Below are 17,759 nucleotides of genomic sequence, written 5' to 3'. Positions count from 1 at the left end.
AACATACTACACAATCCCCCTTCTTAAAGAAAACAAACAACAACAAAAAAAGCAAAAATAAGTAAATAAGATCAACTACAATCAAAGATTTCTAAAGATTTAGTTTTTTTAACAATCCTACCACTAGATGTTTTTACGATGTCTTCATTACAAGATAACTGTGGAGCCACAGAATTCTGAACCTCATGTGGCTTGTCACTCCGAGTAGGATTAACATCGGAGGAAACCTCAGGTAAGGAAACAATTTTTTGCGAGATAATACAATCACCTGAATTCTCAGGATTAACATTAGAAGACATTCTTGGAATATCAGAACAATCAGGAGTTACACTATCATCATTTGAATTGAAATTATCAATATGTTTTGAGAAATCACATGTATCTAACCACCAAACATTCTTGCGTTTATTACAAACTTCTGTTTCATGACTATATGAAACTGGCGCAAGACGACTACAATGCCACACTTCACCATTCTGAAGTAAAGCAGTGTTGTTCATAACTTTGACTACAAGTTTAGGTTCACTAAACTTGCTTTCAGTTTTTTAAACTCTCCTCCCACTTTTAACTCTAACCCATTGACCTCTATGTAAGTTCACCTGTTTGGTGCCATGTCTCTCATCATAATAAGTCTTATTCTTCATCTGAGATTCTTTAATATTCTCTCTTACACTAGGTATGTCGCAAGGAACTATTCCACTTTTATTCAACCAACCAGGGTTGATTTTTGAATGTGGGATTCTGCCTTTCATTAAGGAAAAAGGACTTTTACTAGTGGTACCATGGATAGTACTTCTAAATACCCAAAGAAGTTTTTTTAACTCTTCTTCCCAGGATAGGTTACTTTTGTTAGCAAGTTGGATAACTCCTTTAATACTATGGTTGGCTCTCTCAACAATACCATTGCCACTTGGGTGATACAATGCTGTGAATCTCTGTTGAATCCCAGAAGCATTTAAGTCGTTTTTCATTTCAAGGGATTTAAATTGTACTCCATTGTCGGACAGAATGAATTTAGGGAAACCTTCCCTTAAGAAAATATCATCTAAAAATGTTATTACTGTTTTAGTATTGATGATATCTACGACACATATTTCTAACCATCTAGAAAAAATATCAATGAGTACCAAAATGTATTTCTGAGAACTATCTTGCCAACAAATTGGTCCCATACAATCAATGGCAACAACTTCCCAGGGAAAATTGGGGCAAGCAGGAGAAGCTAAAGGTGGATTGAATGTCTTAAGCGTTTTATCAGAAATCTCACACTTCACACATGATCTCACACATCTTTCTACATCTAAATCAATCCTAGGCCACCAATATAATTCTTTCAAACGTAGTTTGGTACGTGTAATTCCTGAATGTCATTCATGACATAACTCAACTATTCTATTCCTTAGATTTTTGGGTGGTACAATTTTAATCGCCACGTAAAACCAGAGTACCAGAAAGACTTAGTTTGTTCCGAACCTCCCAAAAAGCTCTCAATTCATCATTGACAAATTTTTTATCAATCCCATTCCATCCCTTCATAATTAATTGTTTGAGGACAAGTAATATTTGATCAGAGTTCTCCGCTTCGAGGCATTCATCTTTGCTTAAACTACTTTGAGTTCTATTTGATGATATGTGAGCTACAGAAAAATCATTCCAAGAATTCATGTCAACCTCATCCAATGGTAAAGACATACGACTAAGAAAATCTGCAGTAAAGTTTTTGACACCTGGCATATATCGAACTTCATACATGAAGTCCTGTAGTCTCATGGATAATCTGGCAATTCTGGCTGTAGCATTGGTCAAACCATCAGTGGTCAATAATTTAGTCAATGGCTTATGGTCGCATCGTAAGCTAAATTTCCTTCCCCAAAGAAACTTCCTAAAATGTTCTAGAGCCCATACACAAGCTAGGGTCTCTCTTTCTACAACTGAATAACGTTCCTCAGTGGGAGTGAGGGAACGTGATGCGAAAGCAATAATGACTTCTTTGTTGTTCTCATCTAATTGTGTCAGTACACTACCTAACCCCTTGCTACTAGCATCAGTGGTGACAATAGTTTGTGCGCACGGATCAAAACCTTGAAGACTAGGTGCCTGCGCAATGGCTTTTTTTATTTCCTCAAAGGATTTTTGGCAAGAAGCACACCAAATAAACTGTGCCTTGTTTTTAAGTAGGGATCTCATTACACAAGTTTTTTCTGAGAACTTGTCCACAAATTTTGAATAAAATTCTGCAAGTCCTAAGAAAGATCTAAGATCATCCTTCGATTTAGGTGGAGGAGCATCTTTAATGGCACTTACAAACATGTTCAGAGCTACTTACATACTTGTATTCTATGTTTTTGTATTTTTCTCCAATAGGTACGATCACTATATTTTGAACTGAAAACAGATGTACCACTGGTTTTGTATTTCAGTATCAGTATTGTTTATTTTTCACAATTCACTTATTTTGTGTGCAGCAGCATCTATCTAGGTCCTGACGAAAGCCTTGATACCGTCTGGGTCGTAATGGCTGAAACATGTAGACCTCTCTTTTTCGTCAGACACATGCAGTTTTAAATTCTTACTGCAGGTGCACTGTTTTTAACCCTGGCAGCGAGAACAAGCCAATAAAGCGAATATTTGGTTCTCGTTAGTTAGTTTTAATATCACTCCCCACACAGTTAATTTTTGTTGCTCTGCGCCCTCACCACAACTTGTTCCGCTCATCTGTTGGATTTAGAATATCCTCTGTAGAGTAGATTTAAAAAAACATCCCTGAGCTCCTCCCACTCAGAGAGGGGGTTGTAGCCTCTGGAGGGACTAGGGTTTCCGCCAGGAGGACAGTCCCAGACGATGAAGCATGCTACCTTTGGTGGGTGAGGGATTACGTCCTGAAAGGGATTATCCCACAGTTTTCTCTGTGTAATTTTTTCTAGTGTCTCTGTTTATCTCACTATTCTAGACCGAAGGATTTCTATGTTGGTTATGATGATAGATTTTTACCATCGTAAGTTTAGTCTGAACTTCAAATACTCTATTATTGTATTTACTGTACAACGAGTATTAAGGTACAGATCTAATTCTATGTTTTTGTTCAACGAAGTTATACCTATTTGTGCAAAAACGTGTGCATACGTGACCTAAATCATTATTATCCACATTGATAAATATAAAAAAATTGAGAATGATACTGATTTATATTTTTCAATGGACTTAGATGAAAATCTCCAGAGCGAATTAGTAATGTGAAAGTTGGGGCTGTTGTCTGAGACCTGTTACAAGTGGGTTGCAGAAGTTGATATAAGAAAATAAAATTCCACCTAAAAGACTTTGTGATTTTTTTGGTTCGACAAGCGAGACATTGGACTTACTGATGTAGGTAAAAAATGTAGATGTAAATCCTCAGCAAGGCTTGTTGGCAATGTGAGGTTTGACCTTAAGAGTGATAAAATATCATATGAAATGGGGACTTGAGGGACTGCAGGGCAGAGACGTTTTAAGACATTGGCAATTGCCCAGGGCCCCCACCTTCCAATGGCCCCCTCCTGAGAAAATGAACTCTCTATTTGACCTCTCTATTTTATTTCTCTATCCAAACCTCTCTCTGACTACCTCTACTTCTGTCTCTCTACCCACTGTCATCTTATGGCAAAACATATTCCAACTTTTTTGTGTGATCCTGTTAAAATTTTAACATATATTTCAGTGCTGCTTGGCATCATGCAGGCTTGAATTAGCAAGACATGGGTATTAAAATTCAAAGTTGTTCCGATCAGGTGCCCCCAAAATATGTCTTGCCCGGGGCCCCGAAAATCCTTAAGATGACTCAACATTAATTTACCCCAAGACTGGAAAAGTAATCATTTCTAATGTTGATAAACCATGAAAGCCATGTAAGTTGTATCATTGCTGTTAAATGTTTTAAGGCCTTTTTCACTGAACTAAACATTTATTTTATATTAAAAACTAGCTAATATAGAAGAATACCTGTGTGGGTTCATCGGCTGTTCGTAGGGTGTTTGCTGTATGGCATACTCCTGATACCCTCTTCGCTGGGTATTATCCTGCTCCGCTGGTTCCAGATCTGTTGGTTCTACATCGGGAGGAGGAGCTTCAACTGGAACTATTTTTGTTGCCCCTATGTTGTGTAGTTAAAAACAGTTAGCACTCTGCTGCTTTCTTTAAGCAAAGTAAACAACATGACTGTAAAGTGCACATAGGTTTGACTAAGTCAGCGTCCACAGAAGTTAAACGCGGAAGAAACAAATACATTCTTTCTGTACTCCAAGGAGCTTAACAGTTCGTTGGTTAGAATAATTATCGAAAATACTGCTGAAAGTTGTAATATAGCATCATCACTCCAACATTCTGTAAAACAAAAAAGTAGATTTGCAGTCAAATGTCATCGTGTATTGCGTTTTGAAACAATAAGACACTTCTTTCCCATTCATTTTCCAAATGTGTCTTGCTTAAAAACACCAAATCTCACTTAAGGCACAGAAAAATGCATTAAAGTGCATTAAAATATTAATACTCAGAAGATAAGATGAACTTAAGCAACAAACCCCGCTCTATGTTAAAGACAGAGTATCTGCCCCCTTCCACTTCAAACTCAATCAGCTCTGTTTCCTGACCGCATGGTGCGTATTTCAGTCCCTAGATAAAGGAAAGCCTAGATTTAGCATGGTCACTGACATTCTCTCCCATACTACCCATCGGTGGCCTCCAAATTAACTGTAATTTTATTTATTTATGAAGTATGTACCCACAGAGGCCTCCTTCCCATCTTCGGCAGCAGCTTGTTTACCTACCTGAGCTCCTGAAAGCTGACACACATAGGAATGACTGGGTGGCAGTAGCAACTTTACATTCTGCATTGGCCGTCAAAAACACTTTTTACTAGATGAAGATTTAGTCTTACATTTTCTTCTCTTTGCTGAGGACTCCAGCTCAGAGTAGAAGGACATTTGGAAATGTGCAAAGGCAAAAGCTCTGACAAGACTTAACCAAAACTTGCTGTTTCCATTGTTTCTTCAAACTTTTTTTTTTGTTGTTGTTTTAGAAAACAGGGCTTTTTGCATATGGCCCCCACTTTTGCCCCCAATTACACTAATATATGCTGGTTTTCAATTCTGGAAGTGCACTGAAGCCTGCTAACCAGGTTTCAGTGCCAGTGATCTCTCCCTAAAACTGTTGGGTGAATTAGCAATTCCAATTGGCAAAGAATTTACCCTCTTTTAAGCACCTAGTATATGGCACCAGGGGAAGCCAGGGCATAGAAGGTAAAGTGGTCCCCAAAACAGCAGCACAGTTTTGTGCCAAGCACTGACAGCAGTACTTAAACAAGGAAAATGTGTGATATGGGGGTTGCCAGGAGGGTCAACCACTGGTAATTAATACAACACAGTTATGAATATACACCCTAAAAAAACAGTTAATTCCTCAGACCATACAAACTTTATATATACTACACCCACACGTATTTTAGTTGGCGTGCATGCAGACGTACACCACTGGATGCTGAATGCGCGACGTGCACGCCGTAGCAGCTGAGGCCGGCTCTTCTTAAAACAAAGCGCGCTCGCCTGTCAGTCCCTTTGGAAACCGGACAGAGCAGCTTCCATGAGGCGCGGCAGCTCTACAATCATCCAGGTATGGTTAATGCCCAGTCCTCGCTCAACTACCCACTCAGCACGGTTTGAGCTTGGTTTTTAGTGCCATTTCATCTTGCCTTTTAGGATTGGATCCCTTTCCAGGCTACTTCACTAAGTTGGATTAAATTCATCTTTGAGGATTTCACCTTTGGTTGTCTCTCCCCAGCGCGCCTACACCTCAAATTGCGGGAAAGTTTTTTTTCCGCGCTCACAACACCCTAAACCTGATCTAATTAGGCGCTGTCAAGACTAACTAGTTCCTCTTCTTTCCTCAGACCTTTCCACTCATGGGAATAGTTACAGAGCTCGCCCTACATTGGCACCTGGCTAGTTTGGACTAAATTCCTGATGCCATCATTGGCACCAATATTAGGTCAGTACACAGACCTTTTCTTCTATACTTCTCCTTCGTTTGGAGATTGCACCCATTAATTTCATCCAATTAATTCCCTAGGTTGCCATTACCCCAGCGTCCTGAAGAAGACCCGCAAGCGGAGGTTTCAAGTCGCCCTCTTCACATAAGACAGGTCGAAACGTCGACGCAACCACCCCCCCAGCAAGGGCCTGTACCGCCATTTGTCCCCTACAATCTGATGTTGCATTTATGCACTCATGAATTATGTAAATAGATGCTGAATAAAGGTTGTGGGCAGGCTTGATATTACTGGCTCTCATATAGACCACTGCCCTTCTGAAATAAGTAACAGTGTGTAACTTTTATCAACTCTGTGTGGTAATAACATTACTTGTTGATTCATGTATGTACTTTAACTATAATGAATATATAAAAAAAATGAACTTACTCAACTAAAATACGTGTGGGTGTAGTTTATATACAAAGTTTGTATGATCTGAGGAATTAACTGCTTTTCTAGGGTGTAAATTCATAACTGTATTGTATTAATTACCAGTGGTTGTATCTCCTGGCAACCCCCATATCACAAATTTTCCTTGTTTAAGTACTTATTTCAAGTCAGTCAAGGACCAACTTTTTCATTATATACTGTACCCAGGTCCTGTGACGCTTATTGGGTTATCCCATTATTTCATAATGGGAACCCACTGACAGCAAGCCTACCACTGCAGATTTCAGGAGCAGTGCAAACTGCTTGAACTCGACTGTGCCATCACCATGTAAGGCACAGTCAATACACTATTTTTATTATATGTCAGGCACCCTTAAGGAAGGCCTCTTAAGCCTAGGAGGCAGGGTGCATTATACTAGAGTTGAGGACATAAAAGTGCAAGCCTATATGTCCATATATTGGCATTCCCCATTGGCAACCACTGCTAGTGGTCCATAGGAAAACAGGGTCTGGCACCCGGGCATTCTTGAGGATGAAGGCTCCATTATGGTACAGCTGAAATATGTCATGTTTGTTATCAAACAATATGCATTCTCCCCCCTGACACAAATCTCATGTCTTGGGTGATGTGGAATGCACCCAGGTGGCTACCTTAGAGGTTGACCACCTGGTTGCCCAAGTTTATCTGTGCTCTGGCTGGCAAGCCCACGCTTCCCGCATTTGCTGCTGCCAAAACAGGATTCTGACCTCCTGCCAGGCAGTGCGATCACTCCCAGGAGTCAGGAACAAAGCCTTGGGCAAGAAGGGGGGTCCCACCTCCCTCCTACCAAGCAGGTCAGTGAAGTGGCACATCAAGGCGATGAGCTTAAAAGACTGCACCACCTCTAATATGCATCAGGGCTGACTTCCAGTGGAGGAAACATCCCTTCCTCTAGTCCAGGCACCTCTCCACCCGGACAGGTGGGAATTTAATTAGTCAAGGAGGTGTACAACCCCAGAAGGTTAGCCAGACCTCCAGGGTGTGCAGACTGGTCTGTACACTAAAATTAGATTTTAACCATATTTAGAAGTGTCAGAACAGAAAGTTCTAGGCAGAAAAGGCGACCACACCACCGGATGTGGTAACCTCAGGGGCGGACTAGCAGCAGGAACCAGCTGCCCATTGGCTACTAGCTCCCACAACTCTAAATCCCCTAAATATAGAATGTAAGGAACACCAGAACCTCAGTTCTGAACAACCTGCATCAAAGAGGAGCAAAGAAGAAACCTGCTAGGCTTGCACAAAGCAAAAGAGGGATACTCTGAACCTGTGGCAATGCTCTTGGAACTGACTCACTGGAGACGTGTCCTAGGCTATCTCTCAATTCCCCCAGACAGAGGGCCCCAGTGGAGGCCTGATGCACCCTCAGACTCCCCTGGACTAGTTCCAGTAGTCCCCTGCAAACTGAAGTTAAAACAACCCTCCGGATACTTAGAATCGCTAGCCATCGGGCCCTCCAAGCGATCGCCCAACTCCAGATGGGATAGTGAATTGTGGGAACTGGAGTCATGCCTTCCACAAAGTTACAGGAAGCTACCGAATTCCCCTAGACCACCAGACAGCCAAGTTATTTCTGCTCTACTTATCGCTGCCAAGGCTGTTGGTCGCAAGTCCGGCAACGGACCCCTTTACTCGACTCTGCATTAAGAGGGAACTCCATCCTACCTTCGATGGACGTCAGCAACCACCCTGTGTTGCATTTTTGCATCTTTTCCCCCAGCAGCACATTTTCAGCGGTAAAGAGGATGTGGCCTAACGGCTAGGGCGATCAACCTCAAATCTGGGTAACTGGATTCAAGTCTCAGCAAGAACACGCAACAACCTGTGATTCTGGGCAAATGACAATCTCCCCGTGCCCAACAAAAAAAATGAATGTGTCCTCTTCTACCTCAACTGGTGCTCGTGTAAAGCGCTCTGATACCAGATACCTTTGGGTCAAGTTCACGCCCCCAAAAAAAAAAAAAGCAGCACTCCTGTGACTCCCATTCAGCACCGGGGACAGCCAGGACAACTATGCCGTCGGGCTTCACAGGCCAGGCAAAATTGACCTGACTATCATGGCTTGGTAATGGAGCCAAAGTCGCCTTTACCCTGCAAGGGTACAACGCAACTCAACCTGCAAATAACTGATTGTCATTTGTGGTTTTCTTCTTAACCCCAATGATAAAGTTTCACTGTATTATTCTGCACTGATTTTATATTGCTTCAAAAATTCTTTGACTCCGCTTATATGTATGCAATTCTGTTTGTTGTCTAAATTAAAATAAAGTACATTTTATTTTTTATAAACTGGTGTCGGATTTCTCGAGTCGTGTCAATTAGTTATCGTCCATGTTGGTACGCTGAGATGCTTAACACATGCTCCTCTAGTAAAGGACCATCTTTGGTATATTGTGAGAGTATTACATGGTGAGGTCTAACTCCCACACCACATAATACTCCATTTCCCCACACACTGGTTCTATCCATTTTTTATTTCTTAACTGTCATGTTGTTTGAAGTGTCATTAACCTATTCACCCATCATACATCTCTAAAGATTAGTCTTTGCCCTTGGTGGGCCAGAGAATACCTTTAGTAGAAAGACTGGTTTGCCCCCTGGAGATGCCAATGAGCAGACTGTGCGGGAGCTCAGTCACAGATCACATACAGACTGAGACCGATCTACCCTTCGCCCACCAGTTTAGTTTATTGAATCCTTGCTATTTCTACACCACGTGCCGGGAAGCCTTTATTTAGTCCTCTAACAGGTTCAGCTTTGCTAGTCATGTAAGCTACCCATCTGATCTACAGTGAAGTCGCATGCTTGGCTTGCTGCTCAAGGAGATAGTTGGTTGTTCTAAAAATTTAGTGTCCCTTTACTAACGACCATCTATCCCGTGTCTACCCATCCCGGATCTCTCTCCCGAACGAGGATCACGAAAAATCATCTCACTACTTTTTACTGAAAAACACACGTTTTAAAGCCTGAATGCAAACTCGTAAATTGTTACTAGAGAACGTAGTCTGCAGTCTAAAAGTCTACAAGGCCTGCCCAGAAACACATTCTATTCGACCTAATAGCCATTATTATGCTACAGTCGTACAGTAAACTATTGCAACAATAGTTATAGGCACATGCAGAAGAAACAGGTATCAGTGCTTACGCCTATTAACATGAACGGCATTTGAGGTATTCAAACTCAGATCAAAAACTCATTAAATTCATTTCAATTTCAAAAATAATTAGTGTTCAAAATTTCAAGACGCAAAATAATCCTTATGAGTGAAGTGTATATAAATGTGTGGAGGAAACTACAGTTCACCTAGGCTCAGGAGACATGAAAGAAAAATAATGTATGCGCAAACCAATGTGTTATGGCAGAGTTCCCTTCGCATCCAGATCAAAGGCATGAAAATAGAGTTTAATAAAAAAGCTTGTTTGATCTCAAATGCCATTAATAATAGATCTGAAGTGAGAGGAAGAGCGATAACTTGACTATCTGCCCTAAAAGCAGTCTATAAAAACACTCTAGGAAGACACAAATCTATGTAATGCAGCAACAAAATATAGATGCCGACATTCAATACTAAATAATGTTTTTGATTTTCAATCGAATGCCACACCAAAAGAATTACATCGGACACAAATCTAAAATTGGAGATCCAGAAAAATAATGGTTATGTCCAATGAGTGGCTTAGGCCAGAGCAACTATATTAATGGTAGAGAAAGACCGTTCGACTAAAATTGTTAATTCCCCTCTACATAAATGTTTTGTGGCACTAACGAGGTGTGAGGCAGCTGTACCGAACCACGACAATACATAATAAAAATGGTGTATAAAAAGACTGACGCCTTGCAAATACCACAACTTGTGAAAAGAAAAAAATTAGTAGCAAAACACCAAATTCTATCCAATTCAGTGGAATTCTACAGAAATTGCTTCTTACGCTAAAACGTGAAAACATGAATGTTGGACTTGGCCCTTTTTCCCTGAATGTTTTCGTTTTTGTAGTGTTAAGGTGCAGGTGCTCCCTTCACGCAAGATGGCTGCCACAGGCCCCTGCTACGGCAGAGTGGCCTGTTCTAGTAGCACCCTAGCTGCCAGGAGCTGGCTGGAACCCCACAACAATGTTGCGACTCCAGCCCGCTTTTTTGTCCCATAGGTAGAGTGGGGAAGCTCCTGGAATGTGCTGGAACCTTCTAGAAGGGAGGTGTGGTTTTTCTTTTGCCGCCTTGGCCAGAGGTCACCTGACCTAGGGCTACTTAAGAGAGGGAGGGAAACTTTTGTGGTGAGTTAGCCATTGGGGTGAAGCAGAGCTGGAAGAATCCACCAGGAGTGTGGGCGGTAGGGCCTAGCCAGGGACTTATGCCTCTGAGAGTGACAGGATTTAGGTGCTGCCTCTTAAGTGAGTGAGGGACCCTGTGAAACCCACTGATCTTGCCCAGCAGTAGGAGGACCCAGAGACTCTCTGCCCAGCCTGACTAGGAAGGATCTAGTCGCCCTCTCCATCCCTACCCCCCTATAACAGAACCCCTTAAGGGCGCCAGATACATCTGCGCCAACAAAACCTTATCTGACATCTAAGAACAGAAACTTACAAGCCAAGCTCTGAGACTGCGTGTCCAGATTGAACTCTGAAACCTATTCACCAAGCACTGAGACTGCGTGTCCAGATTGAACTCTGAAACCTATTCACCAAGCACAGACTGCGTGTCCAGACTGACCCCTGAACCCTGATGCAAAGCTGACTGGAGAACCACAGGGGATCGACCAGGTATTAGCGCTGTGACCCCTGCGCTCCCTGCCCTGGTCTGGGACCCCCGGCAGCGTGCTCCGCTGAGCACAGAACCCCATCCTTAATTTGAGCCCCCCCCCCCCGGGTGACGACGAAGCCAGCGCACTCACCGCCGTGGCCTGGAGGCCTGGAGAAGTGCCCTGCCGTGTCACGAGGCCCGCGGAGAAGCCCGGGGCCCCGCCGCTGCCGTCGCAGCTGCGTGAGGAGGTGTGCGAGGCCGGGTCCGAGTTCCCCCATCATCGTGGGAGCGGACGCCTGCTGACGCCGAGATCAAGGTAAGCCCGGAGGCTGAGATCGCCCCCGGTGCGCCCCCTGCGGGTTGGGAGCCACACCGCAACCTTAGCCGGGTTTCCTCTCCGTGGGATTCCCCCCCCCCTGTCTTCACGACGGAAGAGACCCCGCCGAGGGATCCTTTCCGTGTGCCCCCTCGAGCGGTACTGAAGCGCGGTGCCCAACGAACTGCACCGGAGCTCCCCGCTGGATGCTCCGCTCCACAGTACTGAGAGTCATTGATTCCGAGTGGCGCTTTATGGTATATGCTCCGTCCCAAAGTACTGAGAGTCATTGATTACGAATGGCGCTTTATGGTATATGCTCCGCTCCAAAGTACTGAGAGTCATTGATTACGAGTGGCGCTTTATGTTATATGCTCCGTCCCAAAGTACTGAGAGTCATTGATTACGAATGGCGCTTTATGTTATATGCTCCGTTCCAAAGTACTGAGAGTCATCGATTACGAGTGGCGCTTTGTTTTTACATGCCCTGCTTTAAAGTGTTACGTGCTATCAAGTCCAAGTAGCGCGCTGTTATTCATGTGCCAGGTTGAAGTGTTACATGCTATCAAGTCCGAGTAGCGCGCTGTTATTTCTGTGCCATATTGATGTGTTAAACGCTATTAATTACGAGTAGCGCTCTGTTATTTATATTCCCTATTACAGTGCTATGTGCCAGAGATCACGAGTAGCTCTCCATGCTAGGTGCCCCGTTCTGAGGTCGTCACCGGTTAGCGCGCTCAACGCGCGTGTGCAGCTACGTGAGTGGTAGTTGTGCCCCAAGCAGTACTGTCATTTCATGAATTGCATATGTGGTAGAAACAGCCTTTATAGCTCCTGACTGATATGTACATCGCTAGCTATTGTATTATCCGCATATGAAATGTACTGCTACCTCATGAACTGCATTTAACGTGATCTACTTGGATAAACTTGAGTATTTACATAACTCCTCCAGTGTGGCGTCCCTTATTGTGTGTGTTCCTTGTCCCATGTGAGGTGCGTGTTGTATGGTTGCTTTACACACAGACCTTTGGGGGCCCGACCGCTCGTGTCACGTTACCGCCCCATAGGGCCTGGAGACCCCAGGTCCTACAATGAAGGAATGTTTTAAGCAATAGAGATGCCGCCTGTCTAGCCTGTTACCCGAGAAGGCTCTGTCAAGGGTGGAAATGTAATCTCTGATGCACCATGGGTGAAACACAGGAATACTAAACTGCCGGATAATTGCAGATCTGCTTCTATTGGTCTCAAAATAATGTATCTGGGAGCCTGAGGTGGGGTGAAATCAGTGCTTAATTTGAGCCGGTCGATGCCGATGGGGGCCACTTGCACTTATTTTTTCTCATCAGACACTTCGCAAGAGCAAGACAGGGAAAACACATAAACTGAAAAACAGGAGGAAGAGCAAGACGGAACAATCCTCACTATGGAAGAAAGCAGGAACCTGTAAGCGTGAGATAACGGGGCAGAGCCTGTCTTGCATTGTACGAAAGAGGTCTGACGGATTCGGGACCATACAGGCTTGGTATTCGGAGCTCTGACATTTTAAAGCGCCGGCGGCAGGCTTTTGGTGAAAGCCTTCGGAACCGGGACACTCATTATTACACAAATAAGGCACTGGGACGAAAAAACATGCCATCGGGAGGTACCATCCTGGGGAAAAAAACTCTCCTCGAAAAGAGCACTTGACTCAATGTTACCTCGGGCAGCAGACGGGGTGGGGGGGTGGGGGGGGGGGGAGTCACAGGGAGGAAGCTGACACCTTTTACTGGGAGTGCATATCCACTCACTCCGCACACAGGCTGATGGAAATGTGAAGGTGTAGCGTCAGCAGTCGATTCAATGTTTGTTAAACATTTTGTCTTCTGAACTATAACGGCTGGCGTCCTTTGGGGTTTCCCATAGTGCTCCCACACGGAAGGCGTTTAGATACGATTAGGGAAATCAGCCATGAAATGTCACAGGGGGAGTTCACTGCAATGACCCCCTCCCAACTGCCATTCTATAGGAAGTTCCTCTGTATTCCAAATTCGCCTCCAATAAAGCAGTGGCCTCATTTTAACTTTCTGCACAATGCACTTGACCCCCACATCTATCTGGAGGCGTATAGATGGGAGTACTCTAGGGCAAATGGACCAAGGATGTAAGGAATCGCTTTTCCACTCTGGCCAAATTTGGCACCTTGGAGTGCACCCAGAGACATGCAGAACATAAACCGCTCCCAATGCTTGAACATCTTATATCGGAAGAGCAGGAGAAACCGATTTTGTCAAGGTTGCTTGAAAAGATCTTAGTTATTCAAACTATACTGTTGCAATCTTGTTGCATTCTTGAGATCAGACACCAGATGAACCATGGCGCATAGTATGTCTAGATTCCTCATATCTACGTGGGACTTCAGAAGAAAATTTTGCAGCAAATCAGTAATCAAGTTTTAACCCCACCTTGTTCTCATTAGATAATATGGAGTTTAATATATTAGGACCTGTTGCAATGACGTTTATCTACATTGAATTTTGATGTCTGATACTTGGGAGATTACTTTCTGTTTATGATTGTCTTATCTAAGCAGCACTGTAGCAGAGATCTCTGCAATAACATTAGTACCAGAATTTTGCCCAAATTATTTGTCGATTAGGTTTTATTATTTTATATCTTATGTTTTACATTGTGAGGTTTTAATGCAATCCTTGTGATTGTTTATTTGGGTTCAACATCGAATACAATTTTTTGACCGACTAAGATCCCTATAATGGTTTCACTAAAAGATCCCTTGTTCATTGGAATTTTTCAGACATAATTTAGAAGTTCTACATCTTCTCCAGAGTATCTGGACTACAGGAAATAAACTGGAAAGAGGTTAAAATCTGAGCTCATATTGTAAACGCTTCTGGCTACAAAATGTACAAAGTGCCAGACAAACAAATCTGTAGCGGGCACACAAGCTGAAAATTAGCAAGATTAGTAATAGAGGCCTTCCTAGATTTGTCTTGCACAGGGGCAGTTTCTTAGCGAGGGCACCTCACTCCCCCTGCCCACAGCAGCCGTGCTAAACATGAAAAATAAAATAGTAACAACATTATTTCATGGACACTTTATTTTTCCCGTTTAGTGAGCAGCAGCCTCCAGCTGGGATAAATGGGGGTGTGGCCTCTTCTGCTGCTGATGTGTAGCATATAGGACTGGAGGAGCAAGATGAACCCTCCAAAGTAAGCATGTCAGTTTGGCCAGCTCTTTTGAGCCAGCCAAACTGATATGCGCACTTTGCAGTTTGCCACTCATCTCTCTTAGACAGCTGGGTGGAGACAAGACACAGGTTAAAAGGGCCTGAAGGAGCGTCCAACCAGGATGCTCTAGTCTAACCAATCCTGGCGCTGCTATCATGCTGGTGAGAGTAGCGCTAGGATTGGTTAGTGGAATTTCCGGGAGGCTGGAGCCCGCGGAGTGAAGGTATTTAGCAACCTGACTAAATGACAACCTAGATGGAGCGCAGAAGAGTGTGAAAGCAGAAGGCTACAGAATGTCACTGAGCTATTTCAAAAAATGTCAACATTTAAACATAGTAGTGTTATTATGAGGCTCATGGTATTTGAGAAGGTAATATCATACCCGTTAAAACTTGGTGTGCTATTCACCATGAGTGGAATTACCAAGCCACTGTGAGTCCTATATCTCGAAATGAGGAATAACATGATAATAACAAATTTCCCAGTGTTCTGAACTGCACAATTCAGACTGTTGCAGTATTTCCCCAAGTTTTGCCTGGTTTTACCAGACAAAATTTGTGCTGGAAAAACAGCAGTAGTTTCTCATAAGCTGGAATCATGATACAAGCGCAAACTTCAGGACAATATCCTAGACTCCACATTTTAGGCAAATTTTTGTTAGCATGGGCTCCAAAGTCCACTTTTGCATCGCATTCTACTCCATCCTGGACCTAAACGGGAAACCCTCATTAAATACATTGCTCTTTCAGCAGCATTTTGATTTTGTGAGTTGATGTCACTGGCCAGCACCCCCAGTCTTAAAATGGTTCCAGCACCATTGAAAGGCTAAGATGACTAAGTGAATGTGAACAGATGCACTGCTGTGAGGAAACATGAAACGTTCTTAAGGATTTTTTTCTACAGATGCAGTTATTACCTGGAATAGCTTCATGAGCTGTCAAAACAACGGAGATGATAGGCTTCTTAGCTCCTGGAATTTGATCCGATTCCCTCGTGGATGAAACTTTCTCTGTTCTTTGCATTCGCAGCTTCTTTGATGTCCTTTCTTTCTCATCTTCCTTTGAACTATTTTCAAATTCAGCATCAGAATCATTACCTGAACACAAACCCACAGAAGATGCACAAGACTGTGTTATTCAGATGTTAGATTTTCATCATAGAGACAAGTGGTGCAAGCAATACAATAGGTCTTGAATTTGCGAGAGTTTAAGCTATTGACACGGTAAATAACAATTACTTTTATTTATCCGTTTTGATAATTAACACATAAATAAAAGGCATTGTCATTTACAATGCCAATAGCTCAAACTCTTGTAAATACGAGACCTGTTTAATTTCAAAGAAGCAGCCGCCATTGTACCGGGCTGCTTGGAAACTGAAAGTGCGCACGGCACGCAGAATGTTGCAGGAAAGCATGTCCTCCCTGCAGTAAGAGAAACTCATTGACGAAAATAGTGCTTACAGACTAAATAAAACATACTGTGTAACAACGGAAGTAAAAAGGGCAGTCCTCCTGGGAGGTTACAAATGAAGACAAGGCGATACTAAGGAGGGACTAACAAGCCTATTAAAGAACCAGAAGCCAGCATTTACAAAGGACAATGACAAAAGCCAATGAAAAATATGAGCGGAGAGTGGGCAGAGCTTCAAGGCCATACTCGAATACAGCATGCCTGGCAGAGCAGCGCATGCGCTGCCCAGGCTCGACCTAAAAATACCAGCACACTTTCAGTAACTTGGAGAACAATCGCCTATTCTTACTATTGAGTCCATTGACAGATGGAGGAGGATTTTGCATCACATGATGGCCATGCACCCACACAAAATACAACGGGGAGACAGGACAGACACAAGCAACAAAATCTCGAGAAACAAGGAACATAAAAAGGTCACTTATAGGATCATACAAAAGTTATGGATCTCTCACAGAGTTCAAAGCACTTTTATTTTAATTTAGTGAGTTGGTTAGGGGGAGTCTTGGGATCAAATGGTACACTTGATTTTTTTTCTCTTTGTTTAAAATGGGCACCACTTTGGCGTTTGGCGGCTCTCGGAGCTGCATCGTTTGAAAACACCCTCCTTGTCATTCTTAAGTGGAGTTGGTTGAAAAGATTAGCTAAATCACAAATCAAAATCAATACATATTTTTTAGTCCACACTCAAAACTAAATTATGGTTAAAAACTGTCAGAGGTCCGCGGGCAAACTGGACTAAATCAGATAGATTTGTTGAGCAAACAGAGAAAAAAACGTGCTTGTGTTTGTGCTGCCTGTACCTCCTTGCACCACAAAAGGCAGGCCTGGTAGGTGCGGGCTGGCCAAAGAGATTCCAATAAGATGATAAGAGATGGCAGATGCGCAAGACGCTGGACGAAAGTTCCCAGGGCACAGTTATACCTTTGGTTCAGAGACATTTTAATGTATGGGCAAAGTGGACGCTGGCTCAGGGCCCCAGCATTTCAAGGGGCCCCCTGATAGAGCCAGCTATGTTCTGCAGAGAGTATTGCCCTGATGGGCATTAATAATTCTTACTCAGATTGTTTTAAATACCGTTTTCTTTTAATTTATTTTTGATGTTGGTGATGTGAGAGGAACAAGTTACTTACCTTCGGTAACGCTTTTTCTGGTGGATACAGTATCTGCCTGTGGATTCCTCACCTTGTGAATATCCCCTGCGCCAGCAACATTCGGAAACTTTTGTAGCAGTCCACGCCGATGAGGTCGAAGACGACGTCACAGAGACACGGCTCCGCACGCGACTCCGCTGACGTCACCGGCTCCATAAGAAGACCTCGTCGGCGTGATGACGTCAGTTCCGCCCCTTCTTTCCGTGCCTTCGAGGCACACGGACGGACTGACAGCAATATATATACACAGTATACACAGTACACAATATGCAGATCAACACACACAGTGTGGAGAATAAATAGCAAAGCACAAGAAATAACATAATGCCTTTGACAGTATTAAACACATTTGAAACACCATCAA

At 43.2% G+C, this 17,759-nt stretch overlaps 1 protein-coding gene across 4 annotated transcripts in view; it reads right to left on the bottom strand.

Annotated features, from left to right (window-relative positions):
• ZFAT (zinc finger and AT-hook domain containing) overlaps positions 1–17,759 on the bottom strand; it is a 1,096,910-nt gene that overhangs the window by 656,376 nt on the left and 422,775 nt on the right. For all 4 annotated transcript variants that reach the window (XM_085604879.1, XM_085604878.1, XM_085604880.1 and 1 more), the window contains 2 exons: positions 15,686–15,865; positions 3,976–4,126 (listed from right to left, as the gene is read on the bottom strand). In XM_085604879.1, coding sequence (XP_085461005.1) covers positions 3,976–4,126; positions 15,686–15,865 — 331 coding nt within the window. The remainder of the gene's footprint in view (positions 1–3,975; positions 4,127–15,685; positions 15,866–17,759) is intronic.

This window comes from Triturus cristatus, chromosome 5_1, assembly GCF_964204655.1.
Source record: "Triturus cristatus chromosome 5_1, aTriCri1.1, whole genome shotgun sequence".
Lineage (NCBI taxonomy): Eukaryota > Metazoa > Chordata > Amphibia > Caudata > Salamandridae > Triturus > Triturus cristatus.
This window is presented reverse-complemented; position numbering and strand designations above follow the sequence as displayed.